General features: G+C 40.7%; 1 protein-coding gene across 5 annotated transcripts in view; it reads left to right on the top strand.

Annotated features, from left to right (window-relative positions):
* The window catches only part of VAV3 (vav guanine nucleotide exchange factor 3), a 259,518-nt gene that overhangs the window by 195,916 nt on the left and 40,295 nt on the right, over window positions 1-23,307 (top strand). For all 5 annotated transcript variants that reach the window (XM_032803745.2, XM_075067838.1, XM_032803748.2 and 2 more), the window contains one exon: window positions 9,101-9,237. In XM_032803745.2, the coding sequence (XP_032659636.1) occupies window positions 9,101-9,237 (137 nt within the window). The remainder of the gene's footprint in view (window positions 1-9,100; window positions 9,238-23,307) is intronic.

The following is a 23,307-nucleotide window of genomic DNA, read 5'->3' as shown; positions in this document are numbered from 1 at the left end:
TATCCTGTGGCCCTATATCTAGCAGGGGGAAAAATGAAGTCAAGGATCATGTTAGCTGAGAGAGCTCCCAAATGCATGTATGGTCCGTTAAAGAACAGTTAGTTCAAACTATCTCGAGCTAGAGTTGACCAGATGTAGACTTGTTCACAACAAGGTCCAGCAAAAAGTGTCACCTCTTCTATTGCAGTGTAAGCAGGGACAGTCAGTTCCTTTCAGTTGCCTCCTTTCTATACTGAGGGAAAAGCTTGACGTGCTTTGGCTCCCTTTCCCTTGATCCAGAAGGTACTAAGAAAGATATGTCATGATAGGGCAAGGATGATTCTCATTTCCCTGGCTTGGCTACATCAGTCGTTGTTTACTGATCTCCTTCAAATGTCTGGCAGAGTCTTTGTGTCTGCTGTCCCCAGATCTATCTCAGCAGAAGGTCAGGATCATTCATCCGGACCAACAGTCTCGTCATCTGATGGTAAGGGCAATTGGACTTAGACTCTGTCTGCTCTTGAGCAGTCATTTTCTTCATCTGTACAGGGTATATCAATTAAATCTGGAAAACAGGTCACTAGAAGCTGATACAGTTTAAAGTGGACCAGATTTCAGACTTGGATGAAGGGAAGATCTGCTTTCCTTGTGTTCTAGGATAGCTATTGTACATTACTTTGCTGGTGTGTTGTGTGCAATATTCAGTTACAGTTGCTGCCATGTACATATGGCAAAATCCATCTAGATCAGATTAGGTCCCATTGTGTGTAAGATAACAGCTATCAGGTATGTGGTAAAGAGCCTGCATATCAAAATCAGGGTGGAGGCCACAGTAAAAGGTTGTTGAAGAGGCAGATGATAATATAATTCGTAACTGAAGCATTCAGAAGCATTACTGAAAAGTCCAGTGTCCAAATGAAACCAGTTCTGTCATTTAGAATGCCTTAGATTTTATAAATATTTGCTAGAATCCTGTCCACTTTGTCAGGTTTCTCCTCCTGTGTTACAGCTACAACCCTTTCTCAGTGGAGCTTGCTGGACACACACAATACTTATGAGAATGTATTTACATCAACTGCTCATTAAATCTTCTATTGGAAAGGCAGATGCTATTGTTAAGAACTGAGTGCAAAAGAGAAGAATGTAAACTCCTTCTAATACTTAGTTTTGTAATTTGTTCTCTATAAACCATCAGTGGATACATCTTCTGTAACGTGTGTGTGTATTTGTGTAAATGTTATAAACTGTAATTAAAAGCAAAACTAGTCAGAGAGCCTTAATGTCATAAAACTGCATTTTCAAAGATTTCATTGTACACAGTTATTTAGGCCACCCCTCCATGAGTACTATTTAAATATATGTGTAGTGCTGCCCATATGATGATTAACCATCCATTTTGCTGAACTGACATATTGGAAAACAGGGCCCATTGTCATGCTTTTAATATACTTTGAGTCACGCTGCACATAAGCCCTGCCTGTCATATTCTTGCTGTTACACATTTTGGAAGGCACTCCTTATTATCATTATATTTATCTCCCAGCATATAACCAACTTCCATCCAAAAGCATGCATCGCCTAAGTGTACCAGGATATTTTCTTCAACAAGATGCACAAGTTTAGGCTGTATACAAGATACACAGCATTGTACACCTCATGGTATTCAATGTCTTGTTTTCCACAGTGAAGTCTTCCATTCACATTCTCCAGATCCTGTCTGCCAAAGCAAATCTTCTTTCCCCTTTCATTATATACCATACTTTTCTTTTAAAATGTACATGCAAGTGAACAGCCCACAAAACATACTACACAAAATATAGGCAGGTCCTCTGGAATATCTGCTTAGTAACTCTTCCATGCTTCATTCCCACTTCTGTTGCCAAGTCTTGCGTTACTGATCATCCACAACTCTGTCTGCTCATGCCCTTATGGCTCATCCTTTAATTGTTTAAATTTTGTTTGTCCTATTTAAGTTGTGAGCTCCTCAGGGCAGGTACCTGTTTAAACAAAAGTGTTTGTAAAGTCCTGCACACCTATGCCACTATATTAGAAGGAATAACAGTCAACATAGCATCTTCTGTTTGTTCAGAATCTAATAAATGCCATTTTGTGCTTTCATATGCTATAGCACCTCAATAAACCACACTTGTTAGTTCACATACCAAAGGAAAGATAGTGTCCTCACTTCTTAGCAACGATTTAATAGCAGAAGTTTTTAGTGAAGGCTTATATTTCTAATACATCATTATTTGTAAAACTATACTATACCAGTACAATATAAATTATTTAAATTACTTTTCAGTTGTCAAATAAATGAACAAAGTGCATGTTTTGTGGTATTGTTCTCTTTTTCATTTGTGTTCTCTTACTTGTTAACTCCCAACAGTTAGTAATTTCTATTGTCAGTTTAAAGTACTGAGATTCTTCAACATTTAGACATGACCCTGAAAACCCTTATTTAGACTCATTGAAGTCACTTGAAGTAAAAAATGGTTGTTTGTGAGTTTGAAATGAAATACGTACAATGAAATTATTCTTAATACATGTTTATTGAAAGAGGAAATTTCATGAAAGAGAACTCATAGCCAGTCAGCAAAGAAAATCTATGTACTGTCTAATGTCTCCATCTTTTATATCATGCTCATCATTGTAATATTTGAATGCCTAGGAGTATTATCATTACCACAGCACAAAGGCGTGCACGTTATCTAGTTTTTCTCCTCTTTCTCTTGAAGCCAACCAGTATTGGGATTAACTGGGAAGCCAAAATACAAAAGAGGAATATTAAGATTCCGAGCACACGTCTGAATGTTGAGTATAGAATGTCCATCTAAGTTTCAATTTTGCATGGAATTTCTATTGCTTTAACTTGTCCACATTTATCCATATGAGCCATCTGTGTTGTCAGTGATTAGGCTGTCTAACCAAGATTCTCAAAAGTAAGTGGGCTAAAGTTAGATTCCTATGTGCCAGATTTACAGAAGTTTTCAGCAAATGTAATAGGGGTTGTTTATTGCCCCCCTCCCAAAAAAATAAAAAAATAAAAAACTCCAAAAATCTTTACCTGTGCCGAGAGTTTCTTAAGCTAGGCAATTTCACCTTGGAAGGGATTTATCTTTATGTTTTATCAATCCTAAAGTAATGTGTTGATGCAAACTAAAAACTAAAATCAGTGCTTGAGATCCCCAATATTTCTATGTGTGTTCTAACTTTGGCTAAAAAATGGGGTGTATTCTTATGACAAGATATGCGCATCACGATATGGGTATGCACTGTACTCAGTTCTGTAAACTGAAGATACATTCTCTACAAACTTGTTTGTTAACAATCAAATCTTGTAAACACAATATAACAAAAGGGCTTCTTGAAGTTGTAAAGTTTTTCCATTTCTGATAAAGACATGAATGCTGATCAGCCTGTGTTAGCAGAGAATTTTTCCCCTCACATCTTGAGCTTTAGTTGCTTGCTGATGTTTTTTTCAGAAGTTTCTACCCAAAGAGTAGCTGATGCAGTAAATGGTTACAGGTAGAAAATCAGTCCTTACAAAAGCTCCAAGTTCCACAATTAGGGAGGATAAACTAGAGATTGGCAGGGACCTAGAGTGATGCTTCAGGGAGGAATTTAAAGAGATACTGTACTAGAAAGTGTTGAAGAAGAACTGGAGTGAGTAAATTAAAGATGAATCAGAATGTCACTGGGAATAGATTTAGGATTGCAAAGAATTTGAATTTCTCTAGTACATTTATCTGTCCTGGGGGATGGAGCTTTAAAAGCTTTTATCTGTGTGGAAGTGGAGGGAAGAGAAATGTAAATATTTTTCAATTAGGCTTTGGAGCTATGTTGTAAATTTGTCAGCTGAGGTGGGGGAATGGGATGGTGCAGCTTTCTTTCCTCCTACTGCTCCTCCGCTCCTCCATATCCCACTAGAGTATTCTGTGCTCAGGCAAGAGAACAATGCAGTGGTACAAGGAGAGCCTTGCCATGGAATTTTCTGTCTAAATGCCTCCATGAGTGGAACTTTAAACAGTTAATGGAGGAAAGGAGGAGCTGAATGTTAAATATGCAAGAAGCCAGATTTAGCAAATTTGTACATTGAAATGAACCATAATGAATGTAGGGCCAAGTGAAGGAAAACTTGTGGTAAATGATACAAGTGGAAGGATAAATAATCAGAAGCAGAACAAAAAAAGGCAGATTCAAAACTGATTCTTTAGGAATTGTTAGTATTTCAGTTGAAAAGGCATCTTGCCTGGACATAGTGTGAGCTGATGAAAAGTATCTTACACATTTTTAAACTCCTCAAGATACATAGAAACAATGACATTTAGAACTGAGAGAACCAAACATCCTCTTAAGGCATCCTCTTTCTGATGCAGGAACACCCACATCTTCAGTAGTTTTATCCAACATTAATTATATTCCTTAAATCCCCATTCTATTCAGAAAAGTATCCTTAAAAGATTGTGTTGGGATGTTCTGTGTATATTGGCTCAGTATCGTTAATCAGTGCAGTGTAAACAGAAGTAACATGGAGTAAGAACACGTTTTTGTCACTGAAGTCAGCATTCATGACTCTGAAGAGTCATCATCAGATCTGTGGAGTACAATAAGGCCTTGTTTTTGCATAGTCACCTTTCAGAATAGAATTGGGCATTAAATGTCCTTTTCAAATTGGATTACTGCACTTTAATGATAGTGGCTGGGTAGTTGCCTCATAGAGATTATTGACTTTGATGTTTTTTTAAGTGTCTCAGTGCCATCAAGTTGTGAACATAGCTGTTCACTGTATTGACATGCGTCTCTTGTTACCCTCATCATCCCATCTACTTTCCCTCCATTGCACAGTCCCCACTACAACTGGGGTCTTTGGGAACTACTATAATTCAAGTGGTGGTGATCATTTGAAAATCAAAAGCTTAAACTCACAGATTTAGCTAAATTCTAGTACTTGGTTCACAGTATATCATTATGTTGGGTCTTCTACATGATTAGTGATATTCTGAGTCACATTTCTGACACTTAACCTCAATCGTTACATACTTATAAAATATTGGAATGGGCTTCTCTCCCAATTAGTTGGTTTGTAGGTGGATGTGGCTTGAGAGAGTTACCCACCTAGGGGACTAGAATTGAAACAAAGTCTTATTGGCAGCAAAGCAGCCTGTCTTCAGCTCCAGGGGAGGCAGGTGCTGCTGAGCTAGGGCTCTGGCTGAGTTACATTTTTTTTTTTTTAAAGAATGTGGTCTTACTTCATTCCTTCACGTACACTTGATGGTATAATATTAAGCACTTGATCCAAAGTGCATTGAAGTCTGTAGAATTCATTCTATTACTTCAATGGCCCTTGGATCAGACCCTAAGTATTTGGATGATTCCAGAAAATTCATGAAACAGACTCCAACCAGAAAGAAGGGATCATGAGACAATCGTTGTCAACCCAATCCTCTTTCTGATCCTCAGGATTCAAATGAACTTGCACTGAATTTCAGTGCAAACAGAGCTCACTCAATGAGCCCTGAAAGTACGACACAGTGTGACCATAATTTCACCAATTGCCCCATTCTCCTATATTTTTGTTCCATCATTCTCTGTGGTAAAATGATCTCTGACTAAAGCCTAAACCGAACTTTTGGTTATTCCGGAATAACCGATGCTGAGATCTTCTCTGACAGGGTTATCACTGGCATGAATGATTCCTGTTGTAGGAAGGAATAGTGTTTACATATCTTATTCCTCTTGGGGAATCTTTGTATCAGACTCTGATGGACCTTCAGTGCTGCTCATAGATATAGAGATGCTTTAATGCACAGATGTAGCTTATTCCTAATGTAATGGGTATTCTCTCTTAATACTCATTTTAGAACTAAAACTGTATGGAATATGTGAGCCTTCTTCCTTGTCCTGTAATTACCAGAGAACGTATTCAAATACGTAATACAAGTTTAAATAAAGGCAAAGTCTGCACTGTAACCAGATTGGTATTTTATAAAACATGCCTACAACAGACCTGTATTTATCCCTTGTTTTCTCATGAACTGTGATTCAGCTCAGCCTTTTGTGTCATCCGGTCTTGGCTGCTAAGGGGCATTCACCTTTTCTGCACACTCCATCCATTTGCTGCCATTCTGCACAGTTTTCTGCACACTCCATCCATTTGCTGCCATTCCTTGCTATATGCTTCCATGTACCCCAATCATTCTCTCCACACCTAGTTAAGATATAGCTGAGGTTCTGTGGGATGGGCTTTTATAGAAGGAAGAAAGCATGTGCACATTTTTGAGTAATTTTCATGATTTGTGTTAGTCTTCATTCTCTGGAAAAGTATAATCTTTTTTCTATATATTAAAATTATGGTTCAGATATAGCTCCTTCCACTGAAACTTTTCAGATCATGAATAATGCATACATCCTATAGATTCACTGCTTTTACATGTGTAATTAATACAAGCTATCTGTGCCATGTCTGAATTTGCTGGGATAACCAGAGAACTTGCTCTCTGTGACTCAGTCAGTCCCATTATTGGAGGAGAGTTAACACAGGAGAGACTTTACTAGATTGTTATGTTAAGTCTGCCTCTTGAATATGAAAATCAGTTTATAGACCTTGTGAAAGCATGTCTTTGTGCAGTAAATATTTTTACATTCTCCAACCTGTTGCGATTCAGGGTACGCAATGTGCCGGGTAAAATAAGTTTAATAGTTGGTCATCATATTTTCAGTTTGACAAATTGTAAATTTATGTCTCCCTGTATCTGTCTTGTGTTAAATACATTGTGTTCAAAAATTACAGCAACAGGTAAAAAGCACATTAGTTTATACTGAACCTTTGATTTCAGCCTACTTTAAGGAAAATGTTTCATTTTTAATTTATATTTTGTTTTAAAATGCCAATATTCGTAGAGCTGAAAAATTTCTTTTAAATTATTCTACTTTAGCTGCAAAGCAAATTTCAGAACTTAAATTAACATGAGGTGTTTGTAAGTAGCAACAAAAAATATTCATTATTTATATAAGCAAATATGGTAAGTAGACTTGAGGTAGTCAGGTGACATGACTGAGTTCCCACAGCTGCTGAAGTTTTCAAGTGGGCAATGAGAGTGCTCAGTGCCTGTGTCACTTGGGATCATTAGTCCATGATCCAGCGCGTTAGCCAGTTCTTTTAGGAAACTTCAGTTTTGGCACCAAAAATTAATGAGAGACTGAAAATATCACACAGAATTTTGTTTCAATAATAATTAATGAAATCACATGGCTCAAAAATAAGAATCTGAGACAAAGCCCATGAAAGTCAATAGGATTCTTTCCAGTGACTTCAATGGGTTTTCGATCAGCCCCTTGGAGGCCAAGTGCTGGAGTCTCATGTTGACAACTCACTTTTGCCATTGTAATTACTGTAGCATTTGGTCTTAACAGAATTAAGCATGTTTGAATTATATGCAAGGCACACAGGCATGATATATTTTAATGTTGTTAATACTGTGCTTTCTCTTAATATTATTAATTCTGTGCTATCTTTTTTACAATTCTGCTGTTTGAGACAACATGGAATTTCTTGAACACTGTTGGCCTGCTGAGCATTCCAACTCCCACTGGACTATCCACAGAGGCTTTTAAACAAACCCTGAAATCTTTTATTTACTTATTATCATTACTGGGGTTTTTTAAATTATTTTCTCTAGAGTCTGGACCTTTTCTATACCTTGAGCAAGAAATTTGGACATTGACAAAAAATAATTGAGTACCTCGATGTATGTTTTAGTACAGCTAAATTTAAATTGTACATCTAGGAACAAAGAATGTAGGCCATATTTACACAGTGAAAGACTCCAGCCTGGGAAGCAGTGACTCTGAAAACAATTTGGGGGTGATGGTGGATAACTGGCTAAACATGAGCTCTCCATGTGGCACTGTTACTATAAGAGCTAATTTGATCGTTTGATGCATAAAGAGGGAACTCTCCAGTAGAAGTGTGTTTTATATTATCCCCGTTTTGACACTGCTGCAGTCACTGCTGGAATACTGTGTCCAGTTCTGGTGTCCACACATCAGAAAGGATGTTGAAAAATTGGCGACAGCTCAGAGAAGAGCGAAGAGAATGATTAAAGGATTGGAAAATCTGCCTTATAATGATAGATCCAAGAAGCTCAATCCATGTAGTTTAACAATCAGAAGGTTAAGGGCTGAATTGGTTACAGTCTATAAGTACTACATTGGGAAGAAATATTTAATAATGAGCTCTTCAGTGTAACAGAGAAAGGTGTAACACAATCCAATGCCTGAAAGTTGACAAATTTAATTGGCTTATATCTCAGGAGATGGCATTTTCACCTTTGAAAAAGAACACAATTCAGATGCAGCCAATATTGGTGCAATAGGGCCAAAATGCTACCATGAGCTCTGCTTTTTAAAATGAAATATTAACTATATATCCAATAACACTTAAGAAATAATGCGTTTTGTTTTGTTTTTTTAAAAAAAACAGATTGCATCAAAAGCATGGAATATTTGTCACTCTGATTCTCATAGACATGTTCCTTTTAGTAGAGCCATTTTTGAAACATTGATTCAAGCCTGAAGAGGTTCTCCATTTCAATGTCTTAAATATTACTTCATCACATCCATCACATTTTTGTTTTAGATTACAAAGATAACTTTCACATATGAACCTTATACAAGGCCAGTGTTATATATACACAGAAAAGGATGAACCTCCTTAGTGATGAAATCAGCCTAGTGCCCCAAGAGGAAAGGAGGAGGCGGTAGGGATGGAGTTGATGGGAAAAATGATTCTTTGCTGTATGTGTTGTACTTTTTTGAAGTAAGAAGTAGCCTAAAGAGAAATATTTTTCGTGAACTAAAAAAATATAGTGACGAGCTGAGAGAAATTTCTCATTTCATTACTTGTTCAAATATCAAATACAGTAGCTGGTGAAATCTGCTTTTACTTCCTCTCCCAACTGCTTCTAGTTAAGCTCCTAACATTGATACATTATCTTTATTATTATTATAATTGTTGTTGTTTATTGTTATTAATTATATATTATATGTATTATTTTATGCACATTGCAATTTCTTAGATTGCCATGTCATTGACCAAAAACCTGTATTTAATTTTTGGCAGGTTTACCAAAAATGCAAGTCGTTAGAAACTACAATGGGATACCGCAGCCAGCTCCACATGATGGCCCACCATTACATATCCAGACTGGAGACACTATTGAACTCATCAAAGGAGATGCACATAGCAGGTTTTGGCAGGTATGGGTTTAGGAATGGCTACGTTCCATTGCTTGAGAGAGAAAACTCTTACTTGCTCATTACTGTTATGCCCTATTTTTATGTTTATCATCATCAACAACAAAATCTTTATTTTTTGTGCATTTTACCCAGAATACACGTCTAATGTAAGAATTTCACCTTTTGGATGCCAGCAGTGCTTACCGACTGCTTTTTGTATCTAAGGGATTGATCTTGCAACTCTCTTCATTTAAGTGAGTAAGTTTGCAAGATTGGGCCCTTGGTGTGAACCATTTTACTTAAATGATTTAAGATGAAGAAAGTGAATGGCACATAAGCAGCAAGAGTACTCTGTGTGCTTTGAATTCCCAAGTCCTCTCAGACAATAGAACTAAGGGGCATGCTAACCAGATAAAATATTTGACTTGGATGAGAATAGTGGATAAAATAGTTATCAGAGATGGAGACAGAATTGTTTTAATTTGTTTGGGGGATGCCTGAATCAAATAATGACTGTTTTGTGTTTATAGGAAAACTATAATCTATTGATTGGATGAAGGGGTTGTTTCCATGGCAACTCAATATCACATGATTCTAGTTGCTACTTCTGTTACATAGATTGTTTTTTTTATTGAACACTCATACTAAATAGAGATTCAAACTACGGCAGCTTTCACATTTTGCTCTAAAGACAGGCATAAGAATTTTAATTTTTTCAAATTATATTTTCTTGTTTGTATTTAGTTTGTCAAAAAGTGGGGGTGGTTATGTTTGTGTGTGCACAAAATGGACAATTTGCAAATTCATAATATTTGGGGGAAAGCTGATGGTAAAGAAAAAGGTATAAATGCAAGGGCATCTGAAAGGTGTCTGGTATAGCTGTTCCTGTGTTTTCTTATTGAGACTTTTCTTTGAGAATGCAATGACCTAATGAATAATATATTGAGAATACTGTGCTAGATTTTTGGCGGGGTTGGGGGGGGGTCTTTAGACATATTTGATTTTTATAGATTATATTTGTTGACTTAAGGATTGATTGATCCTGTGAGGTGCCAAAAGCCTTCAAGTCTAACTGGCTTCAGTGGCAGTTGAGAGTCCTTGATTCTTTTTAGGATCAGATACATGACTCTTGCCTATGAGTTATCACAGATATCCTTATACAGCAGGAATCAGACGTTTTATAAATTGATCACTCAAGATGCTCAAGCATACTCACAAAAGAATACCCAGCACCTGTGTATATCCATGCAGGACATAGTCTTTAGGACCATTGGACCACAGATTCTCATGTGAAATGTAAACAATTCTAAAAAATACAGTTACCAGATAGACTATGACAGCTTCATGACATGCTACGCTATGTCATGGGTAGGCAACCTATGGCATGCATGCCAAAGGTGGCATGCAAGCTGATTTTCAGTGGTACTCACACTGCCCAGGTCCTGGTCACCGGTCCGGGGGGCTCTGCATTTTAATTTAATTTTAAATGAAGCTTCTTAAACATTTAAAAAACCTTATTTACTTTACATACAACAATAGTTTAGTTATATATTATAGACTTAGAGAAAGAGACCATTTAAAAATGTTAAAATGTATAACTGGCATGTGAAAGCTTAAATTAGAGTGAATAAATGAAGACTCGGCACACCACTTCTGAAAGGTTGCTGACTCATGTACTATGTAAAGACATTCAAGTGTGTTTTCAAACATTGGCTTATATATGTTTGTATGTAGAGAGTTTTTCAATTGTGTACATGTAGGGCTCAATCCTGTAAGATGCTGAACACTCTGGCGCAATCCAGAGGGGCTCTTGAGCACATGCTTAGCTTTAAACATGAAAGTAGTCCCACCTCATATGTTTAAAAGTTAAGCATATGCTTTAGGGCTTCCCTGGATCAGGCCAGAGTTCCCAGCGACATATAGGATTAATACCATGGCCACACACTGGTATAGCTTTCATTTTTGGCTTTTGGAAAGTCTCTTTGATATTACTTGAATCTGTCATGTTAAAGGATTTAGGCAGAAACATGTCATGTTTGGCTAGTGGGAGGAGACTGGTAAGTGGGTGATGCTGTGTGCCAACAAGCTATCTCCATAGCAATCTTAATACTAGCCTTGAACCTTAATGGGAACTGTCATCCTCATTAGCATCTTTGGGTGATTTTTTTCTCGGATATGTTGTCAAAGACATACTCTGATGTCTTGGTCAATTTGTAATGCATATTAAGAAGTAATCGCAAAACATAAGCTTTTATTAGCATCTTGACGTTTACTCAAGGGACATTTTGGAATAGTTTGGTTTTTTTTGACCTGAAAGACTATTGTGGATACTATAGACTCATAAATTGACCAGAAGCTCAGATGTTAATAATAAATAAATAGTTGTATGCACAGTTATGTGCAATTTGGTTTTTTGTTCTTTACAGCATACCTAGAAAAAACATAAAATAAAAACTGTGGTTTCATCTTCTCTAATAACTTAAACCCAACCAAATACATTTTGATAAATGTTAAGAAAATCTTCCCAAGTGAAATATTTGTATGCTTGGTCTCAGTCCGTAGCAAATTTTTTATCGTCATTTTCTCTGGCTCAGTCAAGGCTTGCACATCCTGGGTTCCTCCTCTTTACTCCCTCTCACAAGCAGGATAGGCATGAATTGTCCTAGAGGATAGCAAAATTCTGAATTGTGATAGGTCATCTTTCGGCCTGTCTCAGTGCATAAGAAGGCGGAGAACCCAGCACCTGTACTCTCTCAACTGTACGATCAAAAGCAAATTCCCAGGGAATATAAATTGCCTTAATATGAAACATTGAAAATGAGAGGTGGGGGGGGTTCATGCCACAGTGGTTTAGTCCACTACCTCCAGCTGAAGATCTGGATTCAGTCACAAATGAAAATGAGTGAGGTGGTTTCATGGTAGTATTCAGGCACAGCAGTTACCATGACAGGCTTTCTTTGCTCAAGGTCCAGAAGTGGAATAGCCACAGTGCTTATCTGTGTGTGGCTTGTGCTGGTACTACTGATCCTTCACTTTTAGAGGTAGTAAAATCACTCACAAAGTTAATTAAATAAGAAAGGGAGAGGGGAAAGAAGGAAAATTTGGTGTTTTAAATGGAAATTTCAGACCCTTATCTGGAACACTGCTGGTTGGTGCAGCTGTAATAGTGTATAGTCTCATTTTTATTATTGATGTGTTTCTTTTTCTCTTCTTTTGAGTTTGTTCAGAGGAAAGTACTTACTTAACCTGAGGGTAAGCTTTCAGGGGTGATGGGATGTATCATATAAGGTGTGATGTAATGCTGGTTTTACAGGTTTCCATTGCAATTATACACTGTCCTCAGGGCAATCAAGTTTTCCATGTATGCCAAAAGCATACAAATGTGCACTGTACTAGTTTCTTCCACTGTGAAAAACAACACTTCTTTGATACAGACTTAGAGCTGTAGCAATTCATTGGTATTACAGAAGTCGTGGCTAATGCCACTGTTGTTGATGGTCCCCCTATATTTTCAATGTAACTCCCTAAAGAACAATAACTGTGCTATGAACTTTTGTTCTTTGATGAAAAATTAAATCTTTACCTTTTGGGGGGAAATTTTCTATGTTCCAGTAGTACATAGAACTCACCAGGGACTAAGATACAATATTGTTATGTGAGGTCACTGCTAGAAGAGAGAATAGATAGAGACCTGCTGGCTTGAAATCTATAGTAACAAAACAGTCTACATCAAATGTACAGTAACAAAACATCCAGCATAATAACATTGTTCACCTGGAAAAAAATCTTCCAGTATTGGGGAATTATATACGAAAATACATATACTATACTTAACAGGGGGAAATGTGCATGTGGGGGTCTCTAGGAAGTAGTTACCTATTTGCTATGATTGACTATTAGCAAATTTCTGCATAAATGACCCGCATTTGGAAGAAAGTAACTGAGGATCCTATGCACAGTCTCATGAAGTTTCTATTTTGTCTTGAAATTGAATTGAAAGAAATTTCGTAGAGAACCTGAGCCCAAAGTAGGTCTACAAACTGCTTTTGTCCTAGTATGAGTTTGGTTGCCATCTGTTTGATATATATTGTGAGGGCTGATTCAAGATATATCTGAGGACATCTGTTGTGATGTCAAATGAGGAGAGGTGTCTAGGATTTTTCCCAAGCTCTGGTCCCATTTGTTACTGGAAGTTATGAGACTCTGTAAGTTATAGTAATAGTGTAATCCTCTTTGGTACCTGCTGAAGAGTTGATGGATAAACATTTTAAGGTGCAACTTTGCAGGATGCGTCAGTTCATAAGTGTGGGCCAAGTCATGTTAGTCTTTTTTGAAAATGCATTAGGTTGGTAGAGCTATTAGGTTGAGATTTTCAAATCTATCTAGGGGATCTGAACAGCCAAATCCCATTAAAATTATCCAAATCCTGTAGGCAGTTATGAAGATCTCAGCCTTAATGTTTAAGAAGAAGCTCAGTTTTCATTGTCAGTGGAAATTTGTGCTATATGAAATTTATTATCCTTTTTATATGTTGCTTATACATCACATATTGCATGTAACATGTTCTACACTGTGTTACTTCTGAAGGCCATTTGGAAACATCAACACAGAATGTGGGCATCACCTCATAGGTGGGATGGATGTATGCTACATGAACAATGTACAGTCCATGAATATACACCATCTGTCCTGTACTCTGCCCTAGCTCTTAGTACAACTGCAGATGAAATTTCAGGTACCAATCAGTGTTGTTTGCATATCTCTGAATGGAACTGGATCAGATTTTCTCAGAATTTACTTATTACTATATGCCCCTTTGTAGCATTCAAGAGGAACATTTTTGCTGTCTGTCCAAAATCAAACTTCAGGGAGTGGAAGGAGCCTTGATTCTTCCTCCTTTGGAGTGCAATTTAGGTGACTTTTAAGACATGGAGCAGACATGTTCAGTTCGGGTCTTTCCTTAATTTGGGCCCATCATCAGAGGGTGGAATGGGGAGAGACAGAGATAGGATGTGATTTTTGCTCAGTGTGAACAGCATTTGTTCATTTTAATTTTGGTAATGTGTCTACTTATAACTGTGCCAGGCATGATACAAGTAAACTAGATCTGAACATCATCTAAAATTTTATGAACAATTTTTTTGTGAAAACAAAACCTGCCCTTTTCACAAAAAATGAATGTTTCATATTTTCATTTTTTTTACTAACCTGAAAAAATTAAAAATTAAGGTGTTTTTTCAGCTTCTCATTTTTCTTTTCCATTTCCATTTCCCCAACCTTTTCAGTGGGAAAATGAGAAAAGGATGGGGGGTGGGAATGATAAATTAGATAAATAATTACTACATTTTTCAGTTTCATTTAAGTGTGGGGGAAAAAAAACAAAAAAGGGGAAAATGAAGAGAAAAAAGCTGTGGAGGGAAGGTAGAAAAGCAGAAGGGGAAGGAAACCCATAAACTAAATAGGCCTTTTCAGTAAAAATGTTCATTATTTCAAATGAGTGAAAAATTATTCCTCTTCTCTAAACTTGCAGACTTGCTTGGAAATGTTCAGATTACAAGAAATGTTTTACATTTTTTGACCAGCTTAAGTTATAAAACCTGGTTTCTTTTCACTGTTATTGCTAATCTCTCCACAGATTTAGGCAATTTCTCAATCAGAGGATGATTTATTTAGCCATAGCCAAAAATAAGATGGAAACTGGATACTGTACAATCTAGCATTAACTTTTCAGCTTTGCACAGTCCTAGCTGTGAATGAGTCCATTGACGTTAATGGGAGTTGCAGATTTAAACCTCAGACAGCACTCTGGAAATTTAGGGCTACTGTGCAAAATGGTTCCAGGAAACCTCCCCATTAAAACAGGTTCAAGAATAATGAATCATCCTCTAGTCTCACTGTCAAGTGTCATTTAAAGTAGCAATCTGAAGGTGTTCATTGCTTCTTTATACGCTGCAAGCATTCTGTAATATAATTTCTTTAGCAATTTAGTCCAGATGTTTACTACTGCATTTGGGATGGGCTTTAAGGCTTTTGTTAGAAGGAAATTGACTACTCACTCATTGCATGAGAAACAGTTAACAAGGAAGAGACATGCAGTTGAAAGAAACGATTAGCAAACTTGAGGTGCAGTGGTGCGACAAGTCCTCTGCTAGTTGCGATGGTCTAGTGCCTATGCACTCAGTACATAAATCCGCAGTCATATACCTGACTGCATGCATCACAGTTTTTTATACAAGGTGACATGGGGCCTTGAGGGATTTAGCAGGATATCTAAAAGTAAACAATCTAGTATTTTAAACATAATTAGGAATGAACATAAAATTATTCAAATCATTCCTATAATCAGCAAGGAATTTTAAAAGCAAAGAGCTCCTTTCAGCCTGCTGTAATTTTTATACATTAGATTTTTGAGGATTTTTAAAACTCCCGCAATTATATGAAACAGGCAAAGCTTTTCTTTAGAAGTGCAGATAGTCCTACAGGCAGAGTGGTGCTATGGTCATGCTAATTTCCTGATATGTAAGACAGCTACCTTGTGTTGGCTAACTTTGTTGATAGCTGATTTGAAAAAGTAATCAGAGTGATATCCTCCTTCCATGCCTGGATGACCTAGTGGGAAGATGACTGTTTCTCCACAGCCCATAAAATACAATGCAGCTGCACTAAGGTGGACACTGGCACATCCCCAGAATACAGGAGATCCCCACTCTCACCTGTATGGGCCTGCCCCTGCCTGTGCCACTCCTCACAGGATGCCACTCCCATGTCAACGGGTGTCTTCCTGCGTTCACATAGATTTGTATAGTTCACTAAGCCAGTGATCATCCCCTCCTCGCCTCAGGCCAGCAAAATGACCGCTATGTATTGTTGGAGAGAGAACTGCCATGGAGCAGTGTGCCATACTGCAAAGGGAACATGGAGTACTTCTCTAGGCAACCTAGGGTTGTTGCCAGGTATCTGGTTGTCGACTGGAACTCCCAGTCGAAAAGGGATCCTGGCTCCACTCAGCGCTGCTGCCTGGACTGTTAAAAGTCCATTTGGCAGTGCAGCGGGGCTAAGCAGGCTCCCTGCCTGCTCTAGCTCTGTGAGGCTCCTGGAAGTGGCCAGCATTTCCCTCCAGCTCCTAGGTGGAGGTGCAGCCACGGGTGCTCTGTGTGCTGCCCCTGCCCAGAGCACTGGCTGCACAGCCAGGGGGCGGTGCCTGAGGACAAGGGTAGCATGTAGAGCCGGCTGGCCGCGCTTCCTCCTAGGAGCTGGAGGGAAATACTGGCTGCTTCCGAGAGCTGCCTGAGGTAAGTGCCAATCCGGAGCCCACACCCTGAACTCTCTCCTGCACCCCAGCCGTGAGCCCCCTTCTGCACCCAAACTCTCTCCCAGAGCCCGCATCCACTCCCGCACTCTGGATGGCTCAGTCCCAGCCTGGAGCCCGTACCTCTCAGCCCCATCCCGGAGCCTGCACCCGCAGCTAGAACCCTCACCCTCCTTCACACCCCAATCCCCTGCCCAAGCCTGGAGCCCTCCGTCCCACACTATGAACCCCTCATTTCTGGCCCCAGCCCAAAACCCGCACTCCCAGCCAGAGACCCCACCCCCTCCTGCACCCCAGCCTGGTGAAAATGAACAAGTGAGAGAGGGTGGGGAGGAGCAAGCATTGGAAGGAGGGGGTGGAGTAAGTGGAGGGCAGGGGCTCAGAGAAAGGGTAGGGCAGGGCAGGGCAAGGGTGTTCAGTGTTCTGCATTTGGAAAGTTGGCAACCCTAGGGCACCCCCTTCACTCATCTCACTACAGCAAAGTGCCTTCTGAATTTTAAGCCAGATGTCGATTAGTCAGTGGTGCAGAATTTTCCCGAAAGTGTTTAAATGAGTTTTAGAAGTACTATAGGAAATAGCAATATTAGTGCTTTGTACTTATCTAACACCTTCCAGCTAAGGATTTGATAGAGCTTAGCAAATGCTAATGACTCTATACATACTTAACTCAAAGAATCTCCATTTTACAGATAAGGAAACTGAGGCACAGAGAAGTTAAATATTGTCTTCAGGGTCATGAAACAGTTCAGAACTTTTGACTTCCAGTGTTATGCTTTCAGCATTAGGCAGTGCCACCTGTACCTGAAGTCACTTCATGTTCCACCTTGTTAGAGGTATGGTGTTTAGCATTAAAGAGTCAGTATTTACTAACAACTGCCACACAGGAGTATGTTTTGAGAAGTGGATGGTTCTTAATAGTGACCTTACAGGGCTGCTATGGCACTTGTGGATGCATCCTACAGCAATCTGAATTTCGTAGGAAGACTTGTGCAGTAAATCACATGCAAGGATGTCCACTGACAGTGTGATCTCTTGTCATATTTCATAAGAATGTATGAGTGTCTTGTGCCATTTGTACCACACATTCTGCTGAGTGCCCCACTGACTAGTTAAATGTGGAACACTTACAAGGAGAGATCAGAAGTGCATATGTGTGTTACTAAATTAAGGCAATATGGAGATTATACACATCCCAGATTTGTCTCTTCCGCATTTGAGGTAATGGAACAATTTAGTTTGATATGCTGCAGTGCTAGTTGAACCAGCATAATACTGAAATGCATTATACATTGTAGCCGGACAAAAATAGTTTTTTTTTTACAAAAAGCAGAGTTAACCATCTAAATATTTATTAGAGGCCTATCCTTTACCAGTGATTTGAAAGAGACCATATGTAGAGATTTCTGTAAAGATGTTTCAGTCTGCATTTTTAAACTGTAACTCAATAGTCTGTTCATGAGCTCATCAAATTTTGATTCTAGGCTCCTTTCTAATTGCCATGTAAGTATGTTACTTGCTGTGTCATTTTATTGTGTGGGTATCATTGATGTCTTTTGCTTTAGATGAATATTCCTTTATTATATATACTATCAGATTGTATAGCATGTGGGCACATGCAAAGCTGATTATTAACAGTCCTGGGTGATTAGATACTGAAATCTGTAAAAAGGTTCACTTTGGGGTATAAACAGAAATGAGAAAATACATAAACACCATGAATAGCTAATACTTAGTAAGGAATGAGAGGAAATACCATATTCTCATATGGGTTAAGAGGTGCAAGAATTGATTCCTTATGTGCCCCTATTTTGCATTATTTTAAATGCATATCAATAGTTCTCTCACACATTGTATTCTAACTAGTGCTCTTTATCCCTTCCTCACCTTGCTACACATTTCTCTCTATTTGGAATCAGTGACAGTTGCTGTGATCATTACCTGGGTGTGATAAATTGCATAGCAATCTTCCCAGGAAGATAATGTTCCCATTGAATATGCTTACGGCACTTCAATTCAAGAAAACTTCCAGTTTTTCAAGAACACTTATTAATTCTGCTCCTTTTTACCTCCAGCTCCACCCTTGTTTTAAATTCCTGAATGATGGTTCATGTGGTGTGTGATGGTGCATTAATTTCAACGGGAGTTAGGCACCTCGGCACTTTTGAAAATCACACTAGGCACCGATCTGGATCTTAAATTGCCTAAATACCTTTAACAATCTGGCCTTCAATGCTTAAATATAGATTTAGGAGCCTAACTTTGGGCACCCGTGTTTGAGAATGCTGGGCCTAGCCCAGTTCTGAAAGGGCTGCCAGACCTCATCACAGATGTGCAGTTTATGGATCTGAAAGGCTTTTTTTTCTAGCTTCCCTACCTTCAGAAGGCAATCAATCCATTGGTAAATGCCAAAGTATGGTGCTTTAATGAACAGTTTACATTTGGTTATGAAGCGTTGGTAAGAAAGTGAGTGGAAATAAGAGGGGTTATGTAACAGTTGAACTGTTCTTTCACATATTCCCAAAATATGTAGTTACAGCTGTACACACCAAGTGCATATGTGTTTAGGGATTTGTGACTCTTGGACCACTTCTAGTATGTGGCTCAGCAGACATACTTATTAAAGTTAGGTAAAGCCCATTATAAAAAGCAATCTTGATTAGTCGCTAACTAGTGGTGATATATGATGGGGAGGATAGGTGGTAATGCTAACTGCAGTTAGGTTGTATAGGAGTCCCACCAGCTGATGCTGCGCTGAGTCAATACATTCTTTCAGTTGCCCTACACCAGCATTTGCCCACTTTTGGCTTTGCTTCAATATAACTCCATCCAAGTAGACTTTCCAGAAGACTGTGAATGCAGGCTCAGTTTAGGTGGATTATCTTAAATTGAATTTTTCTGGTGAATTGACTGTCCTGAATGTTGTTAAAAATTCATTGCCAGTGTGCATGGGATGTGGTTCCATTTGAATCTTTGTTCTAAACCATCTTTGGTCTATTAAAAGATTTTAGATGTTAGGGGCACATGAGGAATCTTGCTCATTTAATTTAATATAGATCAGGTCAGGATATTTTGAAAAGAAGCTTTGGTTTTGGGTTACTGCATCAATGCAGTTCTTAAACTGACTGTATTTATCCATCTGATCATCTGGCAAATTCAAATCATGCTGACGTCAGAAATGGTTTATTTTCCCAAGACGTTGTGAGGATGGTGATGGATTTGAAAGGAAATGTCCATTATCTGTAGTGAGGATTTCCTGCATAAATCTACCAGATCTCTATCAGGGAAGACAATCTGTGCCCCCCAGATCTTCTGTTTCAGGCTCCCTGATTATTGAAAGGATTAGTGCTGGGACAACAAAATATTAAGTTCTTCGAGTGCTTGTTCACGTCCATTCCAATCAGGTGTGCATGGTCATTGGATAGTTTTCCCTTAGCAGCTCCCATCTAGTTGGCTGTGGAGCCCCCTCGAGTGATGCCTTCATAGCACTCAATATATGATCCTGCAGACCCCCCCTCAACCCCCCCTTCAGTTCCTGCCTACTGTCCGTGAAGGCCGTTGGAACTTGCTCATGTGACAAAGTTCCTCCTCGACCTTGGTGGGTCCTGCGCTTATTGGCAGATTTGCTCACCTCAGTGATCTTCCCCACAGTCTGGGTCAACTTCTCCTGTGTCTGATCAGGAGTTGGGAGGTTTGGGGGGAACGCGGGCCCACCCTCTACTTCGGGTTCAATCCCAGGGCCCTGTGGATTGCAGCTATCTATAGTACCTCCTGTAACAGCTGCACCTCCCTGGGCTACTTCCCCATGACCTCCTCCAAACACCTTCTTTATCCTCACCACAGGATCTTCCTCCTGGTGTCTGATAACGCTTGTACTCCTTAGTCCTCCAGAAGCAGACCCTCTCACTCTCAGCTCCTTGTGCCTCTTGCTCCCAGCTCTTCACACACACTTCCTCTCCTCTGGCTCCCCGCTTCCTGACTGGAGTGAGCTCCTTTTTAAACCCAGGTGCCCTGATTAGCCTGCCTTGATTGGTTGCAGGTGTTCTAATCAGCTTGTCTGCCTGAATTGGTTGTAGCAGGTTCCTGATTACTCTAGTGCAGCCCCTGCTCTGGTCACTCAAGGAACAGAAGACTACTCAGCCAGTGACCAGTATATTTGCCCTCTACCAGATTCCTGTACCCCACTGGCCTGAATCTGTCACACTCAGCAAGTGCTCCCTTAGCATTCTTCTGTTAGTCATTACAGCTTATAGTTCATGTTATAGTTAATGTAGTACAGATAGTTAGTTTAGATAGTAGGTTGGGAGCGGGGTCTCTCCTCAATCCCTAGCCCCCCTTGGGCTATGGGGCATGCCACGAGCACAAGGCTTTAAGCCCTGCAGTGCTTGTAATAAACCTATGCCTATCCGTGACCCCCACAACTCTTGTCTAAAGTGTCTGGGGAAAGTGCACCAAACTGAATGGTGCAAAATTTGCAGGACTTTTCATCCAAAAAGGAGCATGATTTCTAACTAAAACAATTGTTAAGGGAATCTGCTCTCCGCCCACAGCCAGCTGCGAACCGCCATGACCCGGCACCGGGCACGCCCATGCGGAGTGCTCCAGCATCCGTACGCGACATGGTGCTGAGGAACAACTGTACCACAAGAGACCCTCGGCACCAGCATTTCCTGGCACCATACCCAGGGATAATGGCCCAGCACCACTCAACTTGCTGCACAAGAGACACAAAAAGGCCGAAAGAGGGTGCTTACAGGTACAGATATCTGCAGGACTGTCAGGGGATGCACGGGCGCACCCCAGAAAGGACCCGGTGCCAAGTCAGCATGAGTCGGTGCCATTGACTTTGGTACCCCACAGGGGACCGTTGAGTCCGGAACGGAGCAACTCTTTGACAGGGCAGTGCCAGGTGGAGGTGTTAGAGCCATCCTCCACCCCGGACACTTTCGAAGCCACCAAAGACCTCATCAAGATGATGGCTGGATAGCCCCCAGCTCTCAGGGACAAGCCTCCGGTGCCGATATGACCAGTACAGTCTAGAGGCAAGGCCGCTACGATGCAGCGCTCACAGTCCCCAGCTTGGTGCCATACACGGTACCGCTCTCAATCACCTTCGCCGTGGCACTGCTCACTGGCACCGAGCCCCACTAGAGCACCTCCAACACCGGCGACGCAACACTCCCCTCCTCAGCACTGAGGCCAGACCGATCCCCGGCGCCAGCAGAGGATCAGCACCGACTCACAGCACCAGGCCTTCATCCTTGATCACTGGCACCGGATACCCGCTACCAGTCCCCATCACTGGATCCTAGGCACCGGTCCCCAGCAAGATCGTCCAGACACCAGTCCCCCAGTTCATCACGGCACCGGTTGTCAGTGCCTAGGCTGTTGGCACCACCATGGTCCTCGCGATCGGTATCTCCTTTCTCGGAGTCTGATGCCAACTTGTACAACTCGATGCACAGACGACATAGGTCCAAGAAGCGATGAAGGAAGGCGCTCGCAGCTGCAGTGGCAGCCCCCAGTGCAGTGGCCCTTTTGGACCCCCTGGACTTACCATCAGGCCAAGGGTACATTTTCAAGGGGGTTAAGATCAGTAGCATCAGAACAATGGCCACCCTACTCTCCTAGGGACAGGCCTACACCTTGGGGATCTGAGGCTATTCTGTCCCAACTGCCCCTTCAGTCTCCAGTCGCAGCAGAGGCGACCCCAAAACGGGACCAGCCACAGAGTCAGGATACAGCATCCCAGGCACTAGGTAACTGCCACAGGGTTGTTCACTGACCAAGAGGAGGTCAGAGAATCGGAGGGGTAGGAGGACCTGGTACCCCCTCTGGCCTTCCTGTCCTCTTCCCTGATGAAACTGCAGCAAGGGTGTCAGCTTTGGGGCCTCCTCCGATTGACCATAGGGCATAACAGGACCTCCTTAGGCAGATTGCCCATCACATGGGGTTGTAAGTGGAGGAGGTGGCCGAGGACCCCATTGTGAATATTCTCGCTCCCAAAGGTCCATCACAAGTAGCTTTTCCTTTGATCAAAACAACAAAGACTGTTTGGCAGACCCCAGCCTCGATTCTGCCAACTGCCAGGGGTGTAGACCCATTCGCTACGCAGAGCAACAAGAAGTGCCCAATGTTCTGCTCCTTCCAGAAACATAGCCTGGGTTCAGTCATGGATATGTTTCTGCTACTCTAGGGACCACTTCATGTATGCCTTCCCATCGGTCCCACTTGTACACAAGGTGGTGCTCAAGATCCACAGGGACACAGTGGAGGTGATTCTGCTGGCCCCTGCATGGCCCGTCAACATTAGTATACCATGCTTCTGGAACTGTCAGTGGACACCCCAATCATGCTACCACTCTACCCTGATCTGATCACTCAGGACCACAGTCGCCTCCATCACCCACACCTCCAGTCCCTCTACCTCATAGCCTGGAAGCTTCATGGTTAAACCCCATGAAGCCCCTACATTTGGAGCCAGTAAGGGAGATTCTGCACGACAGCAGGAAACCTTCCACCAGGGCTACTTATCTAGCCAAGTGGGAGAGATTCACTTGCTGGTGTGCCCAGCAACACCCCCTCACACTCCAGGCATCTATTCCATTCATCCTGGAGTACCTTCTGCATCTCAAGCAGCAGGGCCTGTCTGCGGTATCTATCAAGGTGCACCTTTCTGCTATCTCAGTCTTTCACCCTGGAATGTCTGGATGCTCTGTATTAGCTAATTCATGGTAGGATGTTTCCACAAGGGCTTGGAATGCCTATATCCACAGATTAGGCAA

This window comes from Chelonoidis abingdonii, chromosome 7 (assembly GCF_003597395.2).
Source record: "Chelonoidis abingdonii isolate Lonesome George chromosome 7, CheloAbing_2.0, whole genome shotgun sequence".
In the NCBI taxonomy this organism is placed as follows: Eukaryota; Metazoa; Chordata; order Testudines; family Testudinidae; genus Chelonoidis; species Chelonoidis abingdonii.
The sequence above is the reverse complement of the archived record's forward strand: the minus strand, read 5'-3'. Positions and strand labels throughout refer to the sequence as shown.